The 23,737-nt window shown below is 55.9% G+C and overlaps 3 protein-coding genes across 7 annotated transcripts in view; 2 read left to right on the forward strand and 1 right to left on the reverse strand.

Moving 5' to 3' along the window:
- Nucleotides 1-15,797, forward strand: DENND1C (DENN domain containing 1C). The gene is made up of 23 exons (XM_007994985.3): nucleotides 1-171; nucleotides 1,673-1,737; nucleotides 1,822-1,865; nucleotides 2,006-2,055; nucleotides 3,118-3,237; nucleotides 3,325-3,394; nucleotides 4,586-4,666; nucleotides 4,761-4,826; nucleotides 4,917-4,970; nucleotides 5,084-5,194; nucleotides 6,107-6,207; nucleotides 6,293-6,338; nucleotides 6,459-6,560; nucleotides 6,645-6,770; nucleotides 9,702-9,806; nucleotides 11,196-11,286; nucleotides 11,383-11,423; nucleotides 12,339-12,410; nucleotides 13,039-13,083; nucleotides 14,057-14,164; nucleotides 14,366-14,433; nucleotides 14,571-14,778; nucleotides 14,894-15,797. The coding sequence occupies exons 1-23, from the start codon at nucleotides 155-157 to the stop codon at nucleotides 15,506-15,508; spliced, it is 2,406 nt and encodes an 801-aa protein (XP_007993176.1). The 5' UTR covers nucleotides 1-154; the 3' UTR covers nucleotides 15,509-15,797.
- CRB3 (crumbs cell polarity complex component 3) lies at nucleotides 15,764-23,637 on the reverse strand. 3 transcript variants are annotated; one of them, XM_073017055.1, is made up of 6 exons: nucleotides 23,233-23,637; nucleotides 21,849-22,504; nucleotides 18,209-21,647; nucleotides 17,378-17,466; nucleotides 16,395-16,538; nucleotides 15,764-16,053 (listed from the first exon to the last, which is right to left on the reverse strand). In XM_073017055.1, the coding sequence occupies exons 3-6, from the start codon at nucleotides 18,483-18,485 to the stop codon at nucleotides 15,982-15,984; spliced, it is 582 nt and encodes a 193-aa protein (XP_072873156.1). In that variant the 5' UTR covers nucleotides 18,486-21,647; nucleotides 21,849-22,504; nucleotides 23,233-23,637; the 3' UTR covers nucleotides 15,764-15,981. The 3 variants fall into 3 exon arrangements, with proteins under 3 accessions (XP_072873156.1, XP_007993177.1, XP_007993180.1); XM_007994986.3 differs by lacking the exon at nucleotides 23,233-23,637 and having other exon boundaries at nucleotides 21,849-22,666; XM_007994989.3 differs by lacking the exons at nucleotides 21,849-22,504; nucleotides 23,233-23,637 and having other exon boundaries at nucleotides 18,213-18,388; nucleotides 18,633-18,769.
- The window catches only part of SLC25A23 (solute carrier family 25 member 23), a 25,305-nt gene continuing 24,410 nt past the window's right edge, over nucleotides 22,843-23,737 (forward strand). Inside the window, exon 1 of one of the 3 annotated variants that reach the window (XM_037994546.2) lies at nucleotides 22,843-23,136. In XM_037994546.2, the coding sequence (XP_037850474.2) occupies nucleotides 22,981-23,136 (156 nt within the window). In that variant the 5' untranslated portion in view covers nucleotides 22,843-22,980. The remainder of the gene's footprint in view (nucleotides 23,137-23,737) is intronic. The other 2 variants (XM_007994993.3, XM_007994991.3) reach the window with 2 other exon arrangements.

Consider the following 23,737-nt stretch of genomic DNA (forward strand, 5'->3'; position numbering starts at 1 on the left):
ACAGGGGGTGGGGGCAGGGCCTCTGTCCGGGGACGTCACCCGTTAAACTTCCTCTCTCAGCCACACAGGAAGCTGAGCCGGCTTGGGGCCCAGCAAACACAGGCCCCCAGGACCCCTGGGGAGAGGGCCCCGCTGGGCTGGCCCTGCAGGGACCATGGAATCCAGAACTGAGTAAGAGTCTCCCCATCCCTCATTCTCTAGTACAAGATTCCCAGGCCAGGCCTGAGCCAGGGCAGAGGGGAGCTGGGGCTGGAGCAGGCCTGGGAGGTGCAGTGACCTGCAGGGGCAGGTGGTTGGAATCAGATACTCCACGAGCCTCCACTATGACCTCCACTCTGGGACACGCCACTCTTGGTCCCCTCCTGTCTCTCTCTGTATATTCAGCTCCTATGATTATGTCTGTAGCTCTGTGGATGCGTGTACCCCTCTGAGCTTTGTCCTTGGTATATCTGAGTGATGGCTTCAGGGGGGCCCACGGGGGGCGATCAGGGCAGAGGGGAGGCTGGGTGTTCGTATGAGTGGGTGATCGTGTGTGACGTGTGTCAGCGTGAGGGTGAAGTGCTGGGGAGCCGCATGGCAGAGACTGTGTGTGCAACTGGGCAGGACAGTGTGTCTGCAGCTGATCTCCCTCCAGATCTCCTGTCTCTCTCCTTGAGCCCAAGGCTGCATCTTCTGCTTGATATGGGGGCAGAGGAGGAAAGCAGAGATTGCAGGGCTTACAGTAAGTACCTAGGTATCCTGCCCTCCTTCCTCTGATGAGACATGTGGGATCAGCCACCAGGGTTCTATGGGGTCTCACACACAGAGACACACAGACGGCCCACAAGGATCCCACGCAGTTACCCAGCGACACTCATAGCTGTACAGGAAAATATAGACGTCATTCACTTGCTCGGGCACACACACTCACATCTATACAAGAAAATACAGATGTCGTGGCTAGATGCAGTGGCTCATGCCTGTAATCCCAGCACTTTGGGAGGTCAAGGTGGGCAGATCGCCTGAGGTCAGGAGTTCGAGACCAGCCTGGCCAATATGGTGAAACCCTGTCTCTACTAAAAATACAAAAATTAGCTTGGCATAATGGTAGGCACCTGTAATCCCAGCTATAGGGAGGCTGAGGCAGGAGAATTGCTTGAACCTCCTGGGTGGGGCGGAGGTTGCAGTGAGCCAAGATTGTGCCACTGCACCCCAGCCTGGGTGACAAGAGCAAAACTCCATCTCAAAAAAATTAGATAGATAGATAGATAGATAGATAGATAGATAGATAGTCATTCACTTAGCTTTAGACTGCACAGGCTGTCCTTTATATCCATGCAGTCCCACCCCACAGATATAGGGGACAGTCTCGTCTTTTCAGGCAGACAGCAGACAGGATCACACACACACTCACTGCCTGCTCACACAAGCCACACACTTAGTCACACACAATCACACACAGCCACACACACATAGCCACACTTTCTCACTCCATCCTGTACTTGTGCGCACCATTAACACTGCTGCACACACAGCCTCACACAACCACACACTCACAGCCACAGAGCCCAAGTCATGTACATGCCGACGCACCTTGTGGCACAGCCACACACAACCACGCTTGTGTGCAAAGTGGCAGACACAACCACACATGCCTAGAAGCAAGTCTCTGGATCCCTTCTGCATCCCACAGAGGGGGCTCCCCTGCCGTGTTTGATTGGTTCTTCGAAGCGGCCTGCCCCGCCTCCCTGCAGGAGGGTGAGTTGGGAGCCTGGGAGTGAGGGAGTGGGAGGGGAGGGTGGGCCTGGGTCACTGAACTTAGAGGCCTGCTCTCTTCTACAGATCCCCCCATCCTGCGGCAGTTCCCTCCAGACTTCAGGGACCAGGTATTCAAGCTGGCTCCTTGCTCCCCCAGGGCCAGGGCCTGTCCCCCAGGGGGAGGGGACTCTGTTTCTTGGACCTGGAGCCTAGGGAGGCGGTGCCCAACCTCAGTGGCCAAGCAGTCTGCACTTTTCTTCATCTCCAGGAAGCTATGCAGATGGTGCCTAAATTCTGCTTCCCTTTTGATGTGGAAAGGTATGGAAGGGCGGGGAGATCCAAGGACTCAGGGACTCAGATCTCTCAGAGGCCCCAAGGACTCAACACCTAGAGACTCAGACATCTGGAAACCCATACACTAGAGGACCCTGAGACTCAAAGACTCAGGTGCTCAGGAGCCCTGAGAACTAGGGACCTATATGCATTAGCATCCAGGGATTCAGACACTCAGGGACCCAGAGATCCAGGTACTCAGGAACCCAGGGACCCAGGGACCCAGGAGCTCAGGGACTTAGGGACCCAGGGACCCAGGGACTCAGGGACTCAGGAACTCAGAGATTTAGGGACTCAGGAATCCAGGGACTCAGGGGCTCAGGGACCCAGGGACCCAGGGACTCAGAGACATAGAGATTCAGGGACTCAGGGACTCGGGGACTCAAGGATTCAGGGACTCAGGGACTCAGGGATTAAGGGATCCAAGGACTCAGAAACCCAAAGACTTAGAAACCCAGGGACCCAGGGACCCAGGGACTCAGGGACTCAGGAACCCAGGGACCCAGGGACCCAGGGACCCAGGGACCCAGGGACTCAGGGACCCAAGGACCCAGGGACCCAGGGACTCAGAGACCCAAGGACCCAGGGACCCAGGGACCCAGGGACTCAGGGATCCAGGGACCCAGAGATCCAGAAACCCAGAGATCCAGGGACTCAGGAACCCAGGGACCTAGGGACTCAAGGACCCAGGGACTCAGGGACCCAGAGATCCAGGGACCAAGAAGATCCAGGGACCCAGAGATCCAGGGACCCAGAGATTCAGGGACCCAGGGACTCAGGGACCCAGAGATCCAGGGACACAGAGATTCAGGGACCCAGGGACTCAGGGACTCAGGGACCCAGAGATCCAGGGACCTAGGGACCCAGAGATCCAGGGACCCAGAGATTCAGGGACCCAGGGATTCTGAGACCCAGGGACCCAGGCTTGCAGGGATCCTGACAACTAGAGACCCATACACTCAGGATCCCAGGAACTTTGCTGGGGAGGGAGGACATCCTCAGACAGCTGGGATGTCCAGGTCTCTCTAACAGCCCTTCCCACTCCAGGGAGCCCCCCAGCCCCGTCGTGCAGCATTTCACCTTCGCCCTCACAGACCTTGCCGGCAACCGCAGATTTGGTTTCTGCCGCCTACGGGCGGGTACCCAGAGCTGTCTCTGCATCCTCAGGTGCGGGATATGGGGGTTGGATGCGGGGGGGATGGGAAAGGCTGAGGCTTAGGGACACTTCGTGGAACGTGTCTCCTCTCTCCACAGCCACTTGCCCTGGTTCGAGGTGTTTTACAAGCTACTGAACACAGTGGGAGACCTCCTAGCCCAGGACCAGGTGAGACCAGCCCCTCTCTCATTCCTGTGGGAGTCCCAGCCCCCACCCCCCCAACTTCCCAACCCCTCCCTTTCAGATCTCCCAGGCCTGGCAGGGCACACTGTGTCACACCTATAGTCCCAGCATTTTGGGAGGCTGGGGTGGGAGAATCGCTTGAGCCCAGGAGTTTGAGACCCGCTGGGCAACATAGTGAGAACCCTGCCTCTACAAAATCTTTTAAAAAATTGGCCGAGTTCGGTGGCTCACACCTGTAATCCTAGCACTTTGGGAGGAAGAGGCGAGTAGATCACCTGAGGTCAGGAGTTCGAGACCGGCCTGACCAAGGTGGTGAAACCCCGTCTCTACTAAAAACACCAAAAAAATTAGCCCAGTGTGGTGGCACATGCCCGTAATCCCAGCTGCTCGTAGACTGAGGCAAGAGAATCGCTTGAACCCGGGAGGCAGAAGTTGCAGTTGGCCGAGATCACACCATTGTACTCCAGCTTGGGCAACAAGAGTGAATTTCCATCTCAAAAAAAAAAAAAGAAAGAAAGAAAAATTAGCCAGACGTGGTGGTGCACAGCTGTGGTCCCAGCTACTCCAAAGAGTAAGGTGGGGGGATCGTCTGAGCCCAGGAGTTCGAAGTTATGGTGAGCTATGATCACAGCACTGCACTCCAGCCTGGGACACAGAGCAAGACCCTGGCCCACCAGCCAGGCTAATTTTTTTTTGTTTTTTTTTTTTTGTACTTTTAATAGAGACGTGGTTTCACCACGTTGGCCAGGCTGGTCACAAGCTCCTGGCCTCAGGTGATCCGCATGCCTCAGCCTCCCAAAGGGTTGGGATTACAGGCGTGAGCCACCGCACCCGGCCTACAAGGAAACATTTAAATTAAAAAATTTTAAAAGCCGGACGCGGTAGCTCACGCCTGTAATTGTAGCCCTTTGGGAGGCCGAAGCAGGAGGATCCCTTGAGCCCAGGAGTTCAAGACCAGCCTGGGTTGGTCTCTATTAGAGACCTCTCTAAAAGAGACCTTGTCTCTATTATTATTATTATTAAATTTCTTTTAAAGAAATTAAAAAAAAACCCTCCCAGGCCTGACTTGAGCCCTTGGCTCCTCCCAGACCACTCAAGCTTACTCAGAGCCCTCGGAATCCCCAATCCCCACATCTGGCTCAGCCACCCCCCCCACCCCCTCCACGTCCCACCCAGGTCTCCGAGGCAGAGGAACTTCTTCAAAATCTGTTTCAGCAGTCCCTGTCTGGGCCCCAGGCCTCAGTGGGGCTGGAGCTGGTGAGTAGCTCCCATTCCCTGGGCGCTGGACCTTAGGTGGATGGGAGGGCTGCGCCCCAGCCCTGATGACCACAGAATCGTGCCTCTTCCCCAGGGCAGTGGAGTGACCGTCTCCAGCGGGCAGGGTATCCTGCCCCCTACCCCGGGAAATAGCAAGCCGGTGAGCGGGGCTCGGGAACCCTGGAAGGTCGGGGGTCCAGGTGAGGCCAGCCTCCTGACTGATTGATCCCCCTGCCAATACCCCCACCAGCTGTCCTGCTTCGTGGCCCCGGACTCCGGCCGCCTGCCATCCATCCCTGAGAACGTGAGTGGGGACCCAGGAGGGGTCTCTGGGGATGGGAACAGGTCCCGAAACCCGGACCGGGGATGCAAGATCCAGGGGCCAGTCCACGCCCAGCGAACCTCTCTGATCCTCAGAGGAACCTAACGGAGCTGGTGGTGGCCGTGACAGACGAGAACATCGTGGCGCTGTTCGCGGCGCTCCTGGCGGAGAGAAGAGTCCTGCTCACCGCCAGCAAACTCAGCACAGTGAGGCGGGGCCCGCCGGGCGGGGGTGGGAGCAGGGTCTGGCTCCGCCCCTGGGGGCGGGACAACGGGGCTGATTCCTGGCTCTAACCCGACTGCGCGAGACCTGAGGGCGAAGCCCTGGCCCTGCCCCTTCGAAGGTCTCGGAGAGTTGAATTCTGGCCCCGCCCTTGTGGGAGGGGGCTGCGTTTAGCTCCTCCTTTTTGGGAGTACTGTGCTCAGCCTCCACCTACTATGGGCCACAACAGGTCTGGCTCCACCCCTCCGGACCCTCAGGTACACTGAGAACTAGGGACCTATACACATGGGGACTCAGGGACCCAGGGACTCAGGGACTCAGAGATCCAGGGACCCAGGGACCCAGGGACCCGAATACCCAGGGACCTAGGATCACAGGGACTCAGATAACAACTAGAGACCCATACTGCCAGGGACCCCGAGACCCAGGGTCAAAGGCAGAGGCGGAGACTGGCTCCACCCCTAGGGGCGGGGCCGAATAATTGCATTCCAGCTCCACTTCTTTGGGTGGGGTTAGTTAGGTCGTGGCCCCACACCTAGGGGCGGGACAAGGGCGGGCTACATCATAGCTCCACCTATTTCGGGGTGGAGTGCGTGGAGGCTCAGTCCTTGCTCCACCTGTATGCGGGAAGACTCAGGGGTGTTGCCTATTAACTGCGCCCCTTAGAGAGAGGGATCAGGACGGGATAAGTCCTGGCTTCACCTGCTTAAAGCACTGTTAAGTGGCCAAATTCCTGGTCTCCACATGATTTCTAAAGGGGATCGAGTTGTCACTCGTTACCCAGCAGTGGATGGGAAGGGGGAACAGGAGACTGGGGACGTGGGAAATGCAGCTGGAAGAGACCCCCGCGCTAGAGGGTCCAGGCCATGACTTCACGCCCCGCCATCGCCCCCCAGCTGACCTCGTGCGTCCACGCGTCCTGCGCGCTCCTGTACCCCATGCGCTGGGAGCACGTGCTGATCCCCACGCTGCCCCCACACCTGCTGGACTACTGCTGGTGAGCGAGGGAAGCTGGGAGGGGCCGGGCCTGGGGGCAGGCCCTGGAGGCGGTGCCTGCATGACCCCGTCCCCTCGGTCCGCAGCGCGCCCATGCCCTACCTCATTGGAGTGCACGCCAGTCTCGCCGAGGTGAGCGCGTATCCACCCAGACGGCGGGGATGTGAGGGTTCCCCCTCCCTCTACATCCCCAGATGCCCTCCTCTGCCAAGGACTCTCGGACTCTGAGCGGCCGGCCCCGCTTTTCCGCAGAGAGTACGAGAAAAAGCTCTGGAGGACGTCGTGGTGCTGAACGTCGACGCCAATACCTTGGAGACAACATTTAACGATGTGCAGGCGCTGCCTCCAGACGTGGTCAGTGTCGCCCCTCCCACCTTCCTGCCCCGGGAGGCGAGGGCCCCACACCTGCCCACTCAGGGCCACTCCCTTGTGCTTCAGGTGTCCCTGCTGAGGCTCCGACTCAGGAAGGTCGCCCTGGCCCCCGGGGAAGGGGTGTCCCGTCTCTTCCTCAAAGCCCAGGCCCTGCTCTTCGGAGGGTACCGTGATGCACTTGTCTGCAGCCCGGTGAGCAGCGGGGCCGTTGCGGGAGAGGTCCCGTGGGTTCCTGAATGAATCGTAATATAATGATAGGTACGGTAGATGGCCGGACGCAGTGGCTCACGCCTGTAATCCCAACACTTTGGGAGGCCGAGATGGGAGAATTGCTTGAGCCCAGAAGTTCAAGACCAGCCTGAGCAACACAGTGAGACCCCCCCCATCTGTTGTTGTTTGTTTGTTTGTTTGTTTTTGAGACGGAGTTTCACTCTGTCGCCCAGGCTGCAGTGCAGTGGCATGATCTCGGCTCACTGCAACCTCCACCTCCGGGGTTCAAGCGATTCTCCCGCCTCAGACTCCCGAATAACTGGGACTACAGGTGCGCACCACCACGCCCAGCTAATTCTTGTAGTTTTAGTAAAAACAGGGTTTCTTCATGTTGGCCAGGCTGGTCTGGAACTCCTGACCTCAGGTGATCTGCCCGCATCGGGCTCCTAAAGTTCTGGAATTACAGGTGTGAGCCACAATGCTCGGCCACCCTCTCTATTTTTTTAATTAAAAAAATAATGAGGACGGGCACAGTGGCTCAAACCTGTAATCCCAGCACTTTGGGAGGCCGAGACGGGCGGATCACGAGGTCAGGAGAGCGAGACCATCCTGGCTAACACGGTGAAACCCCGTCTCTACTAAAAAAAAAAAAAAAAACTAGCCGGGCGTGGTGGCGCCTGTAGTCCCAGCTACACGGGAGGCTGAGGCAGGAGAATGGCTTAAACCCGGGAGGCGGAGCTTGCAGTGAGCTGAGATCCGGCTACTGCACTCCAGCCCGGGCGACAGAGCAAGACTCCGTCTCAAAAAAAAAAAAAAAAAAAAAAAATAGACCGGGCGCGGTGGTTCACGCCTGTAATCCCAGCACTTTGGGAGGCCGAGACGGGCGGATCACGAGGTCAGGAGATCGAGACCATCCTGGCTAACACAGTGAAACCCCATCTCTACTAAAAAGACAAAAATTAGCCGGGCGCAGTGGCGGGCACATGTAGTCCCAGCTACGCGGGAGGCTGAGGCAGGAGAATGGCATAAACCCGGAAGGTGGAGCTTGCAGTGAGTGGAGATCGCACCACTGCACTCCAGCCTGGGCGACAGAGAGAGACTCCCTCTCAAAAAAAAAGAAAATAAATAAATAAATAAATAAATAAATAATAATGATGATAGGTAGCATTAATGGAGTGCTTACTTTCTGCCTCTGTTTGCCCCTCTGTAAAATGGGACCCCATAGTGCCACCCAAATTAGAATCAGTGAATCAGTATCTTCCCAGCACTTTGAATCGTACCTGGCATACAGCAAGCACTCAATAAATGCTAGCTCCTACTGCTGCTATTATCTCATTTAATGCTCATGACATTTTGAGATGGATACTGCGATAGTCCCATTTTCCATATGAGGAAACCAAGGCTTTGGAGAAGTCCCACAGTGGGTGAATGTTGAAGCCAGGGCCTCGATCTCTGAAGCGTCCTCCCCTGTTTTGCACAACCAAGCTATAAAATTGTTGGGGCAGGGGGGTCCAGTATCACTTGAGCATCTGACATTCTTGTCATCTCTGCATCCCAAATCTGCACACAGACCACCCACTTCCTCTGTCTCTGCCCTGGTCTGGACCCTGTCATTGTTTGCCTAAAATTAATGCACTGATCTCTACTCTGGGACTCCTCCGCAAGCAGCCTTCTTCTTTCCTTCTTTTTTTTTTTTTTTTTGAGAAGAGTCTTGCTCTCTTGCCCAGGCTGGAGTGCAGTGGCACAATCTCAGCTCACTGCAATCTCCACCTCCCAGGTTCAAGCAATTCTCCTGCCTCAGCCTCCCGAACAGCTGAGATTACAGGCATGTGCCACCACACTGGCTAATTTTTGTATTTTTAGTACAGATGGGGTTTCACCATGTTAGCCAGGCTGGTCTCAAACTCCAGACCTCAGGTGACCCACCCACCTCGTCCTCCCAGAGTGCTGGAATTACAGGTGTGATCCACTGCGCCCGGCCCCCTGCAAGCAGGTTTCTGCTTTATCTCCCAGAGTCTGTCCTCCCCGCAGTGACCAGAGGTCACCTGTGAACACCTGAGTCAGATCATTTCCCTCCCCTGCCCACAGCCCTGCAGGTCTTCACCTTACTCAAGATAAACACTTAAATCAGCCAGGTGGGTGACTCACCCTGTAATCCCTGCACTTTGAGAGGCCAAGGTGGGTGGATTGCTTGAGCCCAGGAGTTCGGACCAGCGTGGGAAACATAGTGAGACCCTGTCTCTACACAAACTGCAAAAATTAGCCGGGCATAGTGGCGTGCACCTGTAGTCCCAGCGACTTGAGAGGCTGAGGTGGGAGGATCACTTGAGCTCAGGAGGTAGAGGTTGCAGTGAGCCAAGATCACACCACTACACTCCAGCATGGGTGACAGAGTGAGATCCTGACTCAAAAAAAGAAATGAAAAAAAAAAAACAAAAAACAGGGCCGGGCACAGTGGCTCACACCTGTAATCTCAGCACTTTGGGAGGCTGAGGCGGGTGGATCACGAGGTCTAGAGATCGAGACCATCCTGGCCAACATGGTGAAACCCCATGTCGACTAAAGATACAAAAATTAGCTGGAAGTGGTGGCACGTGCCTGTAGTCCCAGCTACTCAGGAGGCTGAGGCAGGAGAATCGCTTGAACCCTGGAGGCGGAGGTTGCAGTGAGCTGAGATTGCGCCACTGCATCCCAGCCAGGCGAGAGAGTGAGACTCTGTCTCAAAAAACAAAACAAACAAAACAAACAACAACAACAACAAAACAGCTTAAGTCCTCCCTGCCATCCACGAGGCCCCACACAGGGTCAGACACACAGCAGGTGCCTAATCAATGTTTGCTACCTAAATATATAGTAGAATGAGGGAGGGCCAGGAACACCCCAGGGAGCTCAGAACTCCAACGCTTGTTCCAGGGCCAGCCAGTGACCTTCAGTGAGGAAGCCTTCTTGGCCCAGAAGCCTGGGGCACCTCTGCAGGCCTTCCACCGGCGGGCTGTGCACCTGCAGCTGTTCAAACAGGTATGCCAGAGCCCTGAGGGTCCAGCTGGGGCTGGAGGTGGACTGCTGAGACCCTGAGGGCTTGTCTGAACTGGCAGGGTTGAGGGCAGACTCCTGGGTCCCTGAGGGTATCGCTGTAGACAGTCCAGCAGGATCCCCTACTCCAGGGTTCCCAAGTGGGGAAGGATTGAACTCCTGGATTCCTAAAGATGGGAGCCCCCGGCCGGGCACAGTGGCTCATGCCTGTAATCCCAGCACTTTGGGAGGCCGAGGCAGGTGGATCACAAGGTCAGGAGTTCGAGACCAGCCTGACCAACATGGTGAAACCCCATCTCTACTAAAAATTAAAAAATTAGCTGGGCGTGGTGCGGTACGCCTGTAATTCCAGCTCAGGAGGCTGAGGCAGGAAAATCACATGAACCCGGGAGGCAGAGGTTGCAGTGAGCTGAGATCATGCCACTGCACTCCAGCCTGGATGACAGAGCGAGACTCTGTCTCTAATAAAACAAAACAAAACAAAACAAAAACATGGGAGCCCCCAACTCCTGGGTTCCTGGAGGACAAGACCTACTCCTAGGTCCCTGAGAGAAATCAGGGTGGAACCAAATCCCAGGTCCCTAAGCAGGTATCTTTCTGGGACTGGGGTGGTGGCCCAAGCTGGACTCCAGAGGGGACAGATCCTAACTGTGAAATCCCAGGATTTCCTGAGTCCTAGGGATATGGGGGAAGGGGTGGCAGGTGGGACTGGACTTCTAGGCCCCTGGGAGAAGGTAGCTTGGACCACAAGATCCCTAAAGATGGGGTCAACCTACTCTTGGCTCACTGAGAGCAGGTGGGTAGGTCTAGAGGAGGCAGAAATCAATTTCTGGGTCCCTGAAAGGGGCGGGGCTTGGTCCCTGGGGACAGGTCCTGACTTGGGGAGAGAGGAGAAGGTGGGATCTCTGGTTCCTAAAGTGGGCTCTGGTCTGGGGGCAGTGGCTCACGCCTATAATCTCAGCACTTTGGGAGCCCAGGGCAGGCAGATCACCTGAGGTCAGGAGTTCAAAACCAGCCTGGCCAACATGGGGAAACCATGTCTCTACAAACAATATAAAAGTTAGCTGGGCATAGTGGTGCACCCCTGTAATCCCAGTTACTTGGGAGGTTGAGGCAGGAGAATCACTTAAACCGGGGAGGCAGAGCTTGCAGTGAGCTGAGATCTTGCCACTGCACTCCAGCCTGGGTGACAGAGTGAGACTTCATCTCAAAAAAAATAATAAAAAATAAAGTGGGCTCCAGTTTCCCAGGTGCTTGGGGGTGGGCAGGTTGGAGGCCAGAGATGGCTTCTACATCTTGATAGCAGGCAGGCTGCAAAGTGCTGGCATTCAGATGTGTCTCCTGCTGCTTCTGATTTACTGTCCCCCACCCCAGTTCATCGAAGCCCGACTGGAGAAGCTCAACAATGGGGAGGGCTTCTCAGATCAATTTGAGCAGGAGATCACCGGCTGCGGGGCCTCCTCAGGTGAGCCGTGAGTCCAGTCCCCGGGTCCCCCCAACCCACCAGCACCCCCAGCCTCAGCCAGCCTTTGGTGACCACCACACTCTCTCCTTACCCCAGGGACCATTCGATCCTATCAGCTCTGGGCAGACAATCTAAAGGTAAGACCACCAAAACAATAGGCCTTGGCTTAGGCCTGTAAACCCAACACATTGGGAGGCAGAGACAGGATTGCTGAGACCAGAAGTTTGAGACCAGCCAGGGCAACATGGCGAAACCCCATCTCTTAAAAAAAAAAAAAAAAAAAAAAAAAAAAGCAAAAATTCGCTAGGTGTGGCTGTAGTCCCAGCTACTCGGGAGGCTAAGGTGGAAGGATGGCTTGAGCCCCAGGAGGTGGAGGTTGTAGTGAGCCGAGATCGTGCCACTGCACTCCAGCCTGGGTGACAGAGCAAGACCCTGTCTCAAAAACCGCTTGTTGGCTGGGCACGGTGGCTCACGCCTGTAATCCCAGCACTTTGAGAGGCCGAGGCAGGCGAATTGCCTGGGATCAGGAGTTTGAGGCTGAGGTGGGCAGATCACAAGGTTAGGAGATCGAGACCATCCTGGCCAACACAGTGAAATGCTATCTCTACTAAAATTAGAAAAATTAGCCAGGCATGGTGGCAGGCGACTGTAGTCCCAGCTACTCGGGAAGCGGAGGCAGGAGAATCGCTTGAACCCGGGATGCGGAGGTTGCAGTGAGCCGAGATGGCGCCACTGCACTCCAGCCTGGGTGATAGAGTGAGACTGCATTTCAGCAAAAACAAACAAACAAACAAACAAAAACCTCTGTTCTTTGAGACTCCATCTCAAGAAACAAAAACAAACAAACAAAAAACACTTAAGTGTGTCTCAATGGATTAATTTAATTCCACAACAGTCAGCAGGTAGGGTCATGACTACGATCGTGTTCATTTATGGAGGTGAAAAAATGGAGATTCAGAGGGGGAAAGGGGCTTGATCAGCACCACACAACCTGGGATGGGGAGGTGGGATCTCGCCCTAGCCCCTCCCCCTTGGTGTTTCCTCTCCTGCAGAAAGGCGGTGGTGCCCTCCTGCACTCAGTCAAGGCCAAGACCCAACCAGCAGTCAAGAACATGTACCGCTCGGTGAGGCTGAGCTGGACAGGCCACTCTCGCTGGGGTGACGAGGGGGAGGGGACAGAGGACACTTTGACCTCCCAAGGATGGAGTATTTTGACCCTGGCAGACACTTTAAACACAAATGATTTAATCAGAACTGAACCAGCAGTTAAACCCTTAACAGCTCTTCCCCCTTTTATTTTTTTATTTACTATACTCATTTTTGTTGGAATCCTACCCCCCACCCCCCTGTAAAATTGACAGCCAAGATTCACCGGCAAACATTCTTTGTCCTTGGATGCCACAGTTCCAGGTTCTGCCTTTTTTCTCCCAAGCTCAGAAGTTTCCTGGGACCAGTTTTGCAGCTTAAAATTGTCCATGCGATTTTATTCTTCACAACTTTGAGACAGGAACACCTTGCCCTGTTGCTTCACCATTCCCCATTTTATTTGGGGATGACTTTGGGAATACTAATTTTATATTAGTCAAAGGGGTAAAAGTTTGCATTGACTTCTTAGGTGGTGTATGGCGGGTGGTGAATATATTTGAGACACGCAGATGGCAAAATAAAGCTATCTTAGGGGACAGAAGGCTGAGCTCTCAAATGCTGAGGATCCCACCACCCTCGGGTAATTCTCTCTCCACTGCTTTATAGGCCAAGAGTGGCTTGAAGGGGGTGCAGAGCCTTCTAATGTATAAGGTAAGACCAACCAGCCGGGTGCAGTGGCTCACCCCTGTAATCCTGGCACTTTGGGAGGCCGAGGCAGGAGGACCACTTGAGTCTAGGAGTTTGAGACCAGCTTGGGTAATATAGTGGGACCTTGTCTCTACAAAAAAAAAAACATTTTAAAATTAGCTGAGTATGGATTGCTTGAGTCCAGAAGGCGGAGGTTGCAGTAAGCTGAGATAGCACCACTGCACACCAGACTGGGTGACAGAGAGAGACCCTGTCTCAAAAAAAAGAAGACTGTGGCTGGGTGCGGTGGCTCACTCCTGTAACCCCAGCACTTTGGGAGGCCAAAGAGGGCCGATCACTTGAGGTGAGGAGTTTGAGACCAGCCTGGCCAACATAGAGAAATCCTGTCTCTACTAAAAAAAAAAATACAAAAATTAGCCAGCCGTGGTGGTGGGCACCTGTAATCCTAGCTCTTGGAAGGCTGAGGCACGAGTATTGCTGGAACCCAGGAGGTAGAGGGCAGTGAACCTGGATCGTGCCACTGCACTCCAGCCTGGGTGATAGAGGGAGACTCTGTCTCAAAAAAAAAAAAAAAAAAAAAAAAAGAAGAAGAAGAAGAAGACTGGCTGGGTGCGGTGGCTCACGCCCGTAATCCCAGCACTTTGAGAGGCCGAGGTAGGTGGATCACTTGAGATCAGCAGTTTGAGACCAGCCTGACCAACATGGTGAAACCCCATCTCTACTAAAAATACAGAATTAGCTGGGCATGGTGGCGTATGCCTGTAATTCCAGCTACTTGGGAAGCTGAGGCACGAGAATCGCTTGAACCCCGGAGGCAGAGGTTGCAGTGAGCCAAGACTGCACCACGCACTCCACCCTGGGCAACATGAGTGAAGCTTCATTTAAAAAAAAAAAAAAGACTAACTAAAGACCAATGGTAGGGGGTGATGGGGAGACTTCGTGGCAGAGGTTCCCAGTTCATGCATTCTCTTCCTAGGATGGGGACTCTATCCTGCAGAGGGGGGGCTCTCTGAGGGTCCCAGCCCTCACCAGCCGCTCAGACCGCCTGCAGCAACGCCTCCCAATCACTCGGCACTTTGGACAGGTGAGAGCGCCCCCTCCCGCCATGCACACACCTAGAATTATCACTGAATCCTCCACCCATCCCAGTCCCCATCCAGACATCTCACCTCCTTCTTCAACTTCCCAAATATGTGGCACCCACTTCACACTCACCCTCCTTTAGCAAGCCTCAGTCCCCTGATTCTGCAGTCTCCTGAGGTCCTATCACCCCCACCCTTTGCAGAACCGGCCCCTTCGCCCCAGCAGGAGACCCCGGCTGGAAGAGGGACCTTCCGAGCCCCCAGGGGTGGGGTAAGGCTAAAAGGGAACAGCGGTGTTGAAAGTGGGAGGCCAGGACTGATGGGGAAGAGGGTCCCCAAACTCCAGAGCAGCCTGACCAGGGCTGGGGGGTCTCGGGCAAATATCTGAGTCTGCCCATCCTCACCCAGGACACCCCCTCTGAGTTCTGAGGATGAGGGGTGCCCGTGGGCAGAAGAAGCTCTGGACAGCAGCTTCTTAGGGTCTGGAGAAGAACTGGATTTGTTGAGCGAGATCCTGGACAGTCTTAGCGTGGGAGCCAAGAGTGCAGGCAGCCTGAGACCGAGCCAGAGTTTAGACTGCTGTCACAGAGGAGACCTGGACAGCTGCTTCAGCCTGGTGAGAGCCTCGCCCACTCCCCCAACCCCCCCCCAGGTCTTCCCCTAATGGTCCATCCAACTTGCCAGCCCCTCTGCCATCTAAAAGCCACAACTTCCCTATCCATCCCACCTAGCCTAACATACCAAGATGGCAACCAGACGATAAGAAACTACCAGAGCCAGAGCCCCAGCCCTTGTCCCTGCCATCCCTGCAAAGCACCTCGTCTTTGGATGCCACCAGCTCTTCAAAGGACCCCAGGTCCCAGCTAATACCCTCAGAGTCTGACCAAGAAATCATCTCTCCATCCCAGTCCTCAACAGCTTCTGCAGACCCAAGCAGCCGAGGGGACCCCGAACCCTCTCCTCTCACAGAGCCCCTAATTCTTCATCTCGCCCCTTCCCACAAGGCAGCTGAAGATTCTAGAACCCAGGAAAACCCCACTTCCTGGCTCTCCACTGCACCCACTGAGCCCAGCCCTCCAGAAAGCCCCCAAATTCTGGCCCCCACAAAGCCCAACTTTGATATAGCCTGGACGTCCCAGCCCCTTGATCCTTCCTCAGACCCCAGTTCTCTGGAGGACCCCAGAGCCCAGTCTCCCAAGGCCCTGCTAGCAGAGCACGCTCACCTCCAGCCACTCAAGGAACCAGGAGCTCCAAATTCCCCTGCTACACCCACCAGCAACTGGCAAAAACTCCAGCCCAGCAGCCGGCCCAGAGTCGCTGATCTTAAGAAGTGCTTTGAGGGTTAAGAATCAGGGGTCCAGGAGAGACCCCAGTCCCTCAGTAAAGCCACAGGAACCCAAAGCTGGTTTTTTCCTGGTGAATTTCTCTGGTGCCCTCATTCTGCTCAGAAATCCATCCCACCCACCTCTGTCCCTCCAAGGGCAGCCTCTCTGAGTCGTAGCGGGGAATTCCAGGAAGCCTCCTGGTCCTCTAGAATCCCGGCAACCTTACAATTCCTCTCGGCATTCGTCACTTCCATCTCAGCTAATGCTCCCACCAGCTCAAACACACCAATAAAGCTTTTATTACATCTTACTACTAATTTTATATACATATATAAAAGTGAATAGCCCCATCCTCTCCTGACCTCAGGGGCAGTCTTGAAGTACCTTCTTCCCTGCTATTCTTAAGCACTGGGTGGATCTGACTGCCCAGAGAGGGCACTGCCTTTCCCCAAGGTCATACAGCAATGAAGGGAGACAGATGCAGGAAAGGGGACCTAGATGGGCAGGCAGCCCCGCACCGTCTCCTTGGAGTCCTGAGGGGCCCGGGCCTCAGCTGCATGGGAGAACTGAAAGAAAGGAGAAGGGGCTGTGGAGCCTGCAGGACACATAGAGAAAAGTTGGTTCCGCAAGCGGGGAGGTGGGTCCCGAGCCCCAGCACCCTGAGCTTCAGGCACAGCCAAGCAGAGGCAACATGCTGCACAGAGCCCACCAGGTGGGTGCCCCCAGCCTCTCCCCACAAGTCCTCCTGAGCCATCAGAGGCTGGTGTCTCGGTGGCAGCTGCAGTGTACAAGCCAGCACCCCGCAGTCCTGGGCAGTGTTGGTGACTGCAGCAGGCCCCAGCGTTCAGATGAGCCGCTCTTCCGGCGGCAACTTGAGGTTGGGGGTCGGTGGCACACGGGCACCCACCTGCTCCTCGCTGCTGGGCCGGTAGGTGCCCTCCGTCTGCCGCTTCTCCCGAAGCTTCCACACCAACAGTGCCAGCCCCACAGCCAGGAGCAAGATGGCCAGGATGGAGAAGACCACAATGATAGCAGTGATGGCCTCCTGAGACTTCAGAGAGGGGACAGGGGTGAATCACCTGAGCCTGGGTAGCCTGTCCACCTCCACCTGAATTGCACCCCCCTCATCAACCCCTAACCCACAACACACACACATATCTGCCACTGTTGGTGATCTGATCCCTACACTGGGGCTTCCTGGATCCCTACCTACCTTATCTGGGGTGCTAAGGCTCCCCACCACCTGCCATGTCTGGGACACCCCTCGTAAGCACCTGCCATGTCTGGGACTTGGGCTTTTTTTTTTTTGAGACAGAGTCTTGCTCTGTCACCCAGGCTGGAGTGCAGTGTCACGATCTCAGCTCCCTGCAACCTCCGCCTCCTGGGCTCAAGTGATTATCCCTGCCTCAGCCTCCCGAGTAGCTGGGATTACACACGTGTGCCACCCTGCCTGGCTAATTTTTTGTATTTTTAGTAGAGATGGGGTTTCACCATGTTGGCCAGGCTGGTCTCAAACTCCTGACCTCATGATCTGCCTGCCTCAGCCTCCCAAGGTGCTAGGATTACATGTGTGAGCCACCGCGCCCAGCCGGGACTCCTGCTTTCATCATATCTACCAAGTCTGAGCTCCTTGCTTCCCCACCCACCTGAGAGGCATGTGGAGTTCCTGAGCCCCCACATCTGACAGCTACAGTGTTCCTGCCCACTCCCTCTAGGGTCTCCTAGTCTTCCTGGTCTAAGACTTCAGGTCTCTCCTACTTAGAGCTCTCCAAAGCCACCCTGACCTGCCACCTCTGGGGGAAGGGGGTGTCCAGTCCTCTCTACATGCTGTACGTGTGGCCCCTGGATAACATCCTTGCTGCCATCTTCCCCCATATACCTCCAACTCACCAAGTTGCCATTGGAGCTGGAGCTGGGGCTGGTGGGTGAAGGCCCAACAGTGCTACTGCCATATGCAGAAGAGGTCAATCCTGTGGAGGCTGAAGGCAGAGAATAAATCAGTCTCCATCTTTCTCTCCCATCCCCGCCCATGGGCACCTGCTTTGGTCATTCCCCTTCACCTCCCCCCAGCAAGTCCCAGTTCAGACTCTGCCTTTCATTCGCAGAGACAGTGGGCGCCTTGCAGGCAGGACCTGTCCCTCAGGTGTTTGCTCCTCCAGACACCCCCCCACCCAGCCCAGCAGAGCCCAGTAGGGTGTCCGGAAGTCCAACCCTCCCCCACTCACCACCCGGCCCTGGGCGCTTAAGGATCTGGGCGGGCCTAGCTTTTCCCTGGAGTGTCTGACTCACCCCTCCCCCCAGGCTCCCAAAACAAATCTAAGACTGAATGGCTGGGGTCTACACCTTCAGCCAACCAGGTCGACCGGGCTTGGCAGGCTTCCTCCCAGCTCCCAGTTCACCCAAAACACCTGCACTATGCCAGGACTCAGGCACACAGCCCTTACCTCCCACCAAGTCCTACTGAGGAGTCCCCACTACAACACACAATTCCACCTCGCTCAGGAACTCAGGTCTCCTAGACCACCTCCCAAGGTCCAAGGAAGAAACTAGAAATCTTAATCTCCCTGAGCCCTAACCCTGTAGACCCCTCCCGAAGGTATTTCTTGCCCGCTTCCCAATTCTTGACCCTCTCTGTGCCCCAGATACCCAGCGCTTCTAAGCCACGTCCCCAGCAGAGATCCAGGAATCCGGACCCCTCCCCCCAGAGCCCTCAGCTGGTACCTACGTTGCCCCCAGACTCGGCCCCAGCGGGCCAGCACGAACGGCAGGCCCAGCACCAGGAGCAGCCCCAGCCCGGGGTTCGCCATGGGCTGGGTGGCGAGTTGGCAGCGCCGAGGAAGGGGCTTCTCGCGCGCGCCCCTCCTACCGCATCTCCGGCCAGGGGCACCTGCGGCGGGGCACCTGGGGGCAGGAGAAGGAGAGAGGCCTGGGCATTGGGATCGGGGTCTGGACCCAGGCGCAGGCCCACAGGAGAAACAACTGGCGCCAGGGCACCCATGAGTCCCGCCCCGCCCCAGCCGCCAGAGGTCAGCGATTAAAGATTAACTCCCGGGAGCGCGTTCCTGGGCTGGGGAAAGGAAGGCGACGGGACGGGTAGGGTGGACGGGCGAGGGCGCAGGCCTAGCGGTGCGTCCTGCTTTCCTACCTGGCCCGGGCGTCTTTGACCTAGCTCAGGTTCCTGGTCCGTGCCCCTCCCTCGAACCCTCGGTCCGTCGGTCGGTCTTTGGGTTCGATCCCACCGGCTCCGCCCGCTCACGTGACCCGGAAAGTTTAGTCACTCACCTGGGAGGAGAGCGCACTTCCGGCTTGTGCACCTGAGCCTCGATAAGAGGGCGGAGCCAAGAAGGGGGCGGGGCCGCGCTGCGGGCACACCTGTAACGGGACCCTCACACCTGCATTGCGAGCCATGTGTAGGAGCGCACAGGTGTGGAGACGCACGGGGTATGTATGTACCCGTGCACGAGGCACTCCTACCTAGGGCAGACTTGGATGGGGAGCGCTCAATGAGAAAAAACACCCGCCCAGGCACAATGGCTCATGCCTGTTATCCCAACACTTTGAGAGGCTGAGGCAAGAGGATCGCTTGATGCCCGGAGTCCGAGACCAGCCTGGGCAACACAGCGAGGCCTGATTCTCTACCAAAAAAAAAAAAAAAAAAAAGAAGAAGAAGAAGAAGAAGAAAATAAGCCCGGGGCTCTGGCGTGATCCTGTAATCCCAGCGCTTTGAAAGACCAAAGCAAGAGAATCACTTGAGGCCAGGAGTTCGAGATCAGCCTGGCCCACATAGGGAGCACCATCTTTACAAAACAATACGAAAATTAGCCGGATGTGATGGCACGCACCTGTAGTCCCAGCTACTTGGGAGGCTGAGGTGGGAGGATGGATTGAGCCCAGGAGTGGAGGTTACAGTGAGTGAGCTATGATTGTACCACTGTACTCCAGCCTGGGTGACAAAGTGAGACCCTGTCTCTAAAAAAATTTTTAAAAGATAAAACACCTGTACGGTTAACACCTGTGTGGAATCAAACCTGTACAGAAGACAACTACTGCACAGGCATTCACCTATAAGAACACACAGAAAACATGTGGCCAGGTGCAGTGGCTCGTGCCTGTAATCCCAGCACTTTGGGACGTCTAGGCGGGAGGATCACCTGACGTCAGGAGTTCGAGACCAGACCAGCTTGGCGAACACGGTGAAACTCTTGGCTTTACTAAAAATACAAAAATTAGCTGGGTGTGGTGGCAGGCACCTGTAATCTCAGCTACTCGGGGGCTGAGGCAGGAGAATTGCTTGAACTCAGGAGACAAAGGTTGCAGTGAGCTGAGACTGGGCCATTGCACTCCACCCTGGGCAACAAGTGTGAAATTCCATCCCATAAAAAGAAAAAAAATCTGCATTGAATCACAGCTATATGAATTATAACCAAGGCTGGGCATGGTGGCCCATGCCTGTAATCCTAGCACTTTGGGAGGTCGAGGCAGGTGGATCACGAGGTCATGAGTTCAAGACCAGCCTGGCCAAGATGGTGAAATCCCTGTCTCTACTAAAACAAATACAAAAATTGGCTGGCGTAGTGGTGGGCGCCTGTAATCCTAGCCACTTGGGAGGCTGAGGCAAGAGAATCGCTTGCACCCTGGAGGCGGAGGTTGCAGTGAGCCGAGGTCACGCCACTGCACTCTAGCCTGGGTGACAGAGCAAGACTCTGTCAAAAAAAAAAAAAAAAAAAGAGAAAAGAAAAGAAATATGACCAAATGGATACATACCACCAGGGTGGACAATATCTCCACAGAACACGCCTGCGTTATCATCACAAACAGCTAAGGCACTCTGATGTGGAATAGACCTGTTTTAGGAACACATCTGCATGGCTCACCTATGAAATGTACAGCACTTGTATTGGGGAATTACTGGGGTGTCAGTGTCTTGTAAATACCTGTATGAGACATACCTGCATTTACGTAGACCTATATGGGACTTGGTTATATGGAAACATACCCAGATGGGTGTATGCTTTACTGAAACACACCTATGGGGCGGGAGACTGTAGAATGCATTCATGGGTGGAGGGAAACCTGTTCAGAAACATACCTGTGAGGTAAGGGAAAGCACCTTGTAGGAGGAACACCTGTATGAGACTGAGCTCAAGTGAGGGGAAGAACTTGGAACTTCTGCATGGGGCACACTCACATTGACGCACATCTGTGGGTAAAACCATCAGGGCAGGGGCTCACATACACTGAGGCCCACCTGTCAAGGATGCATCTGTGAGAAAACACCTATTTGGGGGCACTTACACGGAAAAAAACCTCTGTATCACTCCATGCCGTATGGCACCTGCAAGGAACAACCGTGAATGAAAATCTCTGCTAGGGGCGTCTCTTAGAAGAGACTCATTTGTCTGGGGCACATCTGTTCCAGCACACCTGTCTAGGCAGAGGCTGGGAGTGACCCAAATATGCCCTCACGGCTGTATCTTTGTTTTCTCTCTCTCTCTCTCTCTTTTCTTTTATTTATTTATTTATTTATTTATTTATTTATTTATTTATTTTTGGTAGAGATGGGTGTCTTGCTATATTGCCCAGGCCGGTCTCGAACTCCTGACCCCAAACGATCCTCCCATCTCAGCCTCCCAAAGTGCTAGAATTAGAGGCCTAAGCCACTGAGCCTGGCCAATGCTGTATCTTTGGATAAACGATGATGATAATAACAAGACCCCCTCCTAAGGACCCTTGGGTGACGAGTGATGATTAAAGAATAATTAGGCCAGGCCGGGTGCGGTGACTCACGCCTGTAATCCCAGCACTTTGGCAGGCTGAAACAGGAGGATCACCTGAGATCAGGAGTTCGAGACCAGCCTGGCCCCCATGGTGAAATCCCCCATCTCTACTAAAAATACAAAACTCACGGCTGGGTGCGGTGGCTCATGCCTATAATCCCAGCACTTTGGGAGGCCGAGGCGGGTGGATCACGAGGTGAAGAGTTCGAGACCAGCCTGGCCAACATGGTGAAACCCTGTCTCCACTAAAAATAAAAAAAATTAGCTGGGCCTGGTGGTGGGCGCCTGTAATCCCAGCTACTCGGGAGGTTGAGGCAGGAGAATCGTTTGAACCCGGGAGGCGGAGGTTGCAGTGAGCCGAGGTCGCGACATTGCACTCCAGCCTAAGCAACAACAGAGAAACTCCGTTTCAAAAATAAAAAAAAAAAAGGATTAATTTCTTCTAGGGGATAGAGTGATGGTTAAGGATCCCAGATCTCTTTAAACCCCTACTTTGCCCCTTAGTGGGCATCAGAGAATGCCCACTAAGAATGAGTTAACCTCCGTTTCCTTATCTGCAAAGTGCGAACGCCAGTACCACCTACCTTATAGGGTTTCGGCAACGACGACGCGAGAGGTGAGTAAAAGCCCTGGCATGTGCAACGCACTGAATCAAAGTGAGCTTTTGTTATTATTCGCTGTCAAGTGGTCTGGGCTCCCTTCCCCCTAATGGTGAATAGAGAAACTGCGCCTGAAACTAGTAGTAGGGACATTCCGCAGGTGCAGCGAGCGCTACAGGCTGGGGCCCCGCCTCCAGCGCTCGAACACTGGGATCCTCAACCCCGCGTCCGGGACATTGAGCCACCCCCTCCCCATGCCGCGCAGCGTCTGAATGCGGCCGCGGCCTCTTTAAGATCTCCTGGCAGGTAGTTGGACTGCGGGCAGGAGGCAGCCGGGGGTCCGCGGAGAGGCCCCGCCCAGGTGGGAGAAGAGGCGGGGCGGGCGGGCTCAGCCCAGGCGGCGCTGACCAATAGGAAACCGACTTTGCAGCCGCGCCGCGTGTTGATTTTCTGTTTCCCGGTAGGACTGGGACCGAGAAAGGAGGCGCGCGGGCGGGAGGAAGGGACGGTGGGAGCGCATAGCGCCTGGATCTTCTGTTTCTGCGGCCGAGAGGAGAAGGTGTCAGGCGTGGGCGGGCAGAGAGCGAGCGAGATGTTGCAGGGTTCTTGCGTGCGTCTGGCAGAAGCGAGAACTTGAGTTCCTGAAGATTAGTGCGTGTGGCGGGGAGGTCAAGTGGAAGGGGATTATGAAACCCAATCCCCGACAGCTCTCTACCTTGCCCCCTTGGGCAAAGGGGAAAAGGGTAAACTGAGGCACGCAGAGGCGGAACTCTGAGACCACTGAGCTCCCTAGCCCCTCTTCCCAGAAAGAACTCTTGTGTTCCCTCGGCTGTGCAATACCAGACCATCCCAGACATTCCCTCCCCACGCCCCCAGCTCCGCCTTCGGTCCCCTCCCCCCAATGCCGGTCGGGGGAGGAGACGCAAGTTCTGGCGCGGGCGGCGACGGCTAGCAGTCACCACCTCCCGCAAGTGCCAGAGCCCAGCGGGCTGCACGGAGGCTGCGGAGCAGGCGGCCGCGGGAGCTGACCCTGCGGGGTCCCGGGGGGGAGGGGGAGCCGAGAAGCCCCCGCTGAGGCCGCCGCTGCCGGGCCTCCCCTCCCCCCCGGGCGGGCGCCATGCGGGGGAGCCCGGGTGACGCGGAGCGGCGGCAGCGCTGGGGTCGCCTGTTTGAGGAGCTGGACAGTAACAAGGATGGCCGCGTGGACGTGCACGAGTTGCGCCAGGGGCTGGCCAGGCTGGGCGGGGGCAACCCAGACCCCGGCGCCCAACAGGTACCCCCACTCCCGGGGATCTCCTCCCCTCCCGGCCCCGCCCGCTCCCGGTCACCCAAGCCCCTGAATGGGGCGGCCGGAGCCACCAGGGACTACCTGTGGCTGGACTCCAGGGTCTGTGTCTCTGTCTCCTTCCCCCTACCCACTCGTGTTTGGCCTAACGGAATCGCTCAAGACAGGGCCGCCGAGGCCCCAAGTCTGCAATTCCGCGGCCAACACCCGATCCCCCTCCCTGGGAGTAGGGGGTGTCTGCCTGGGAAGAGATGGGGGCGCTTTCCTGCCCACTGCCCGGGACACACCCTCCTCCGGACTGCACAGCCCAAGACGTGCCCTGCTCCCACCTCCAGGAGACACACCCTCCATCCTCTGGGCACCTACTGCCCTGGCCTGCAGCTGCCCCCGTCCCTGTGTTTACATTCCCTGGCCTGCCCTTTCATGGGCTGTTCACGGGCCTGGCTCACTGTCCCGGGCTGCCCCAGCCAGGGACCCGATCCTGTCTGCGGTCACCGGCAGCTGGAAATGCACCTATCACTAGGACTTGTCCCCCGCCACCCCCACCTACACCTTGCAGGCCCTTGCCACACCTGTAGCCCCAGATCGC

Source organism: Chlorocebus sabaeus, chromosome 6 (assembly GCF_047675955.1).
Source record: "Chlorocebus sabaeus isolate Y175 chromosome 6, mChlSab1.0.hap1, whole genome shotgun sequence".
Lineage (NCBI taxonomy): Eukaryota > Metazoa > Chordata > Mammalia > Primates > Cercopithecidae > Chlorocebus > Chlorocebus sabaeus.

Coding starts and splice junctions, on each gene's coding strand:
- DENND1C (XM_007994985.3), top strand. Junction 6,561..6,644: donor AGGCGCTGCCTCCAGACGTG/GTCAGTGTCGCC, acceptor CTTGTGCTTCAG/GTGTCCCTGCTGAGGCTCCG. Junction 9,807..11,195: donor ACCTGCAGCTGTTCAAACAG/GTATGCCAGAGC, acceptor CCCCCACCCCAG/TTCATCGAAGCCCGACTGGA.
- CRB3 (XM_073017055.1), bottom strand. CDS start 18,485: ATGGGTGCCCTGGCGCCAGTTGTTTCTCCTGTGGGCCTGCGCCTGGGT. Junction 16,539..17,377: donor CCAGCTCCAATGGCAACTTG/GTGAGTTGGAGG, acceptor CCCTCTCTGAAG/TCTCAGGAGGCCATCACTGC. Junction 16,054..16,394: donor GGCCCAGCAGCGAGGAGCAG/GTGGGTGCCCGT, acceptor CCTTTCTTTCAG/TTCTCCCATGCAGCTGAGGC.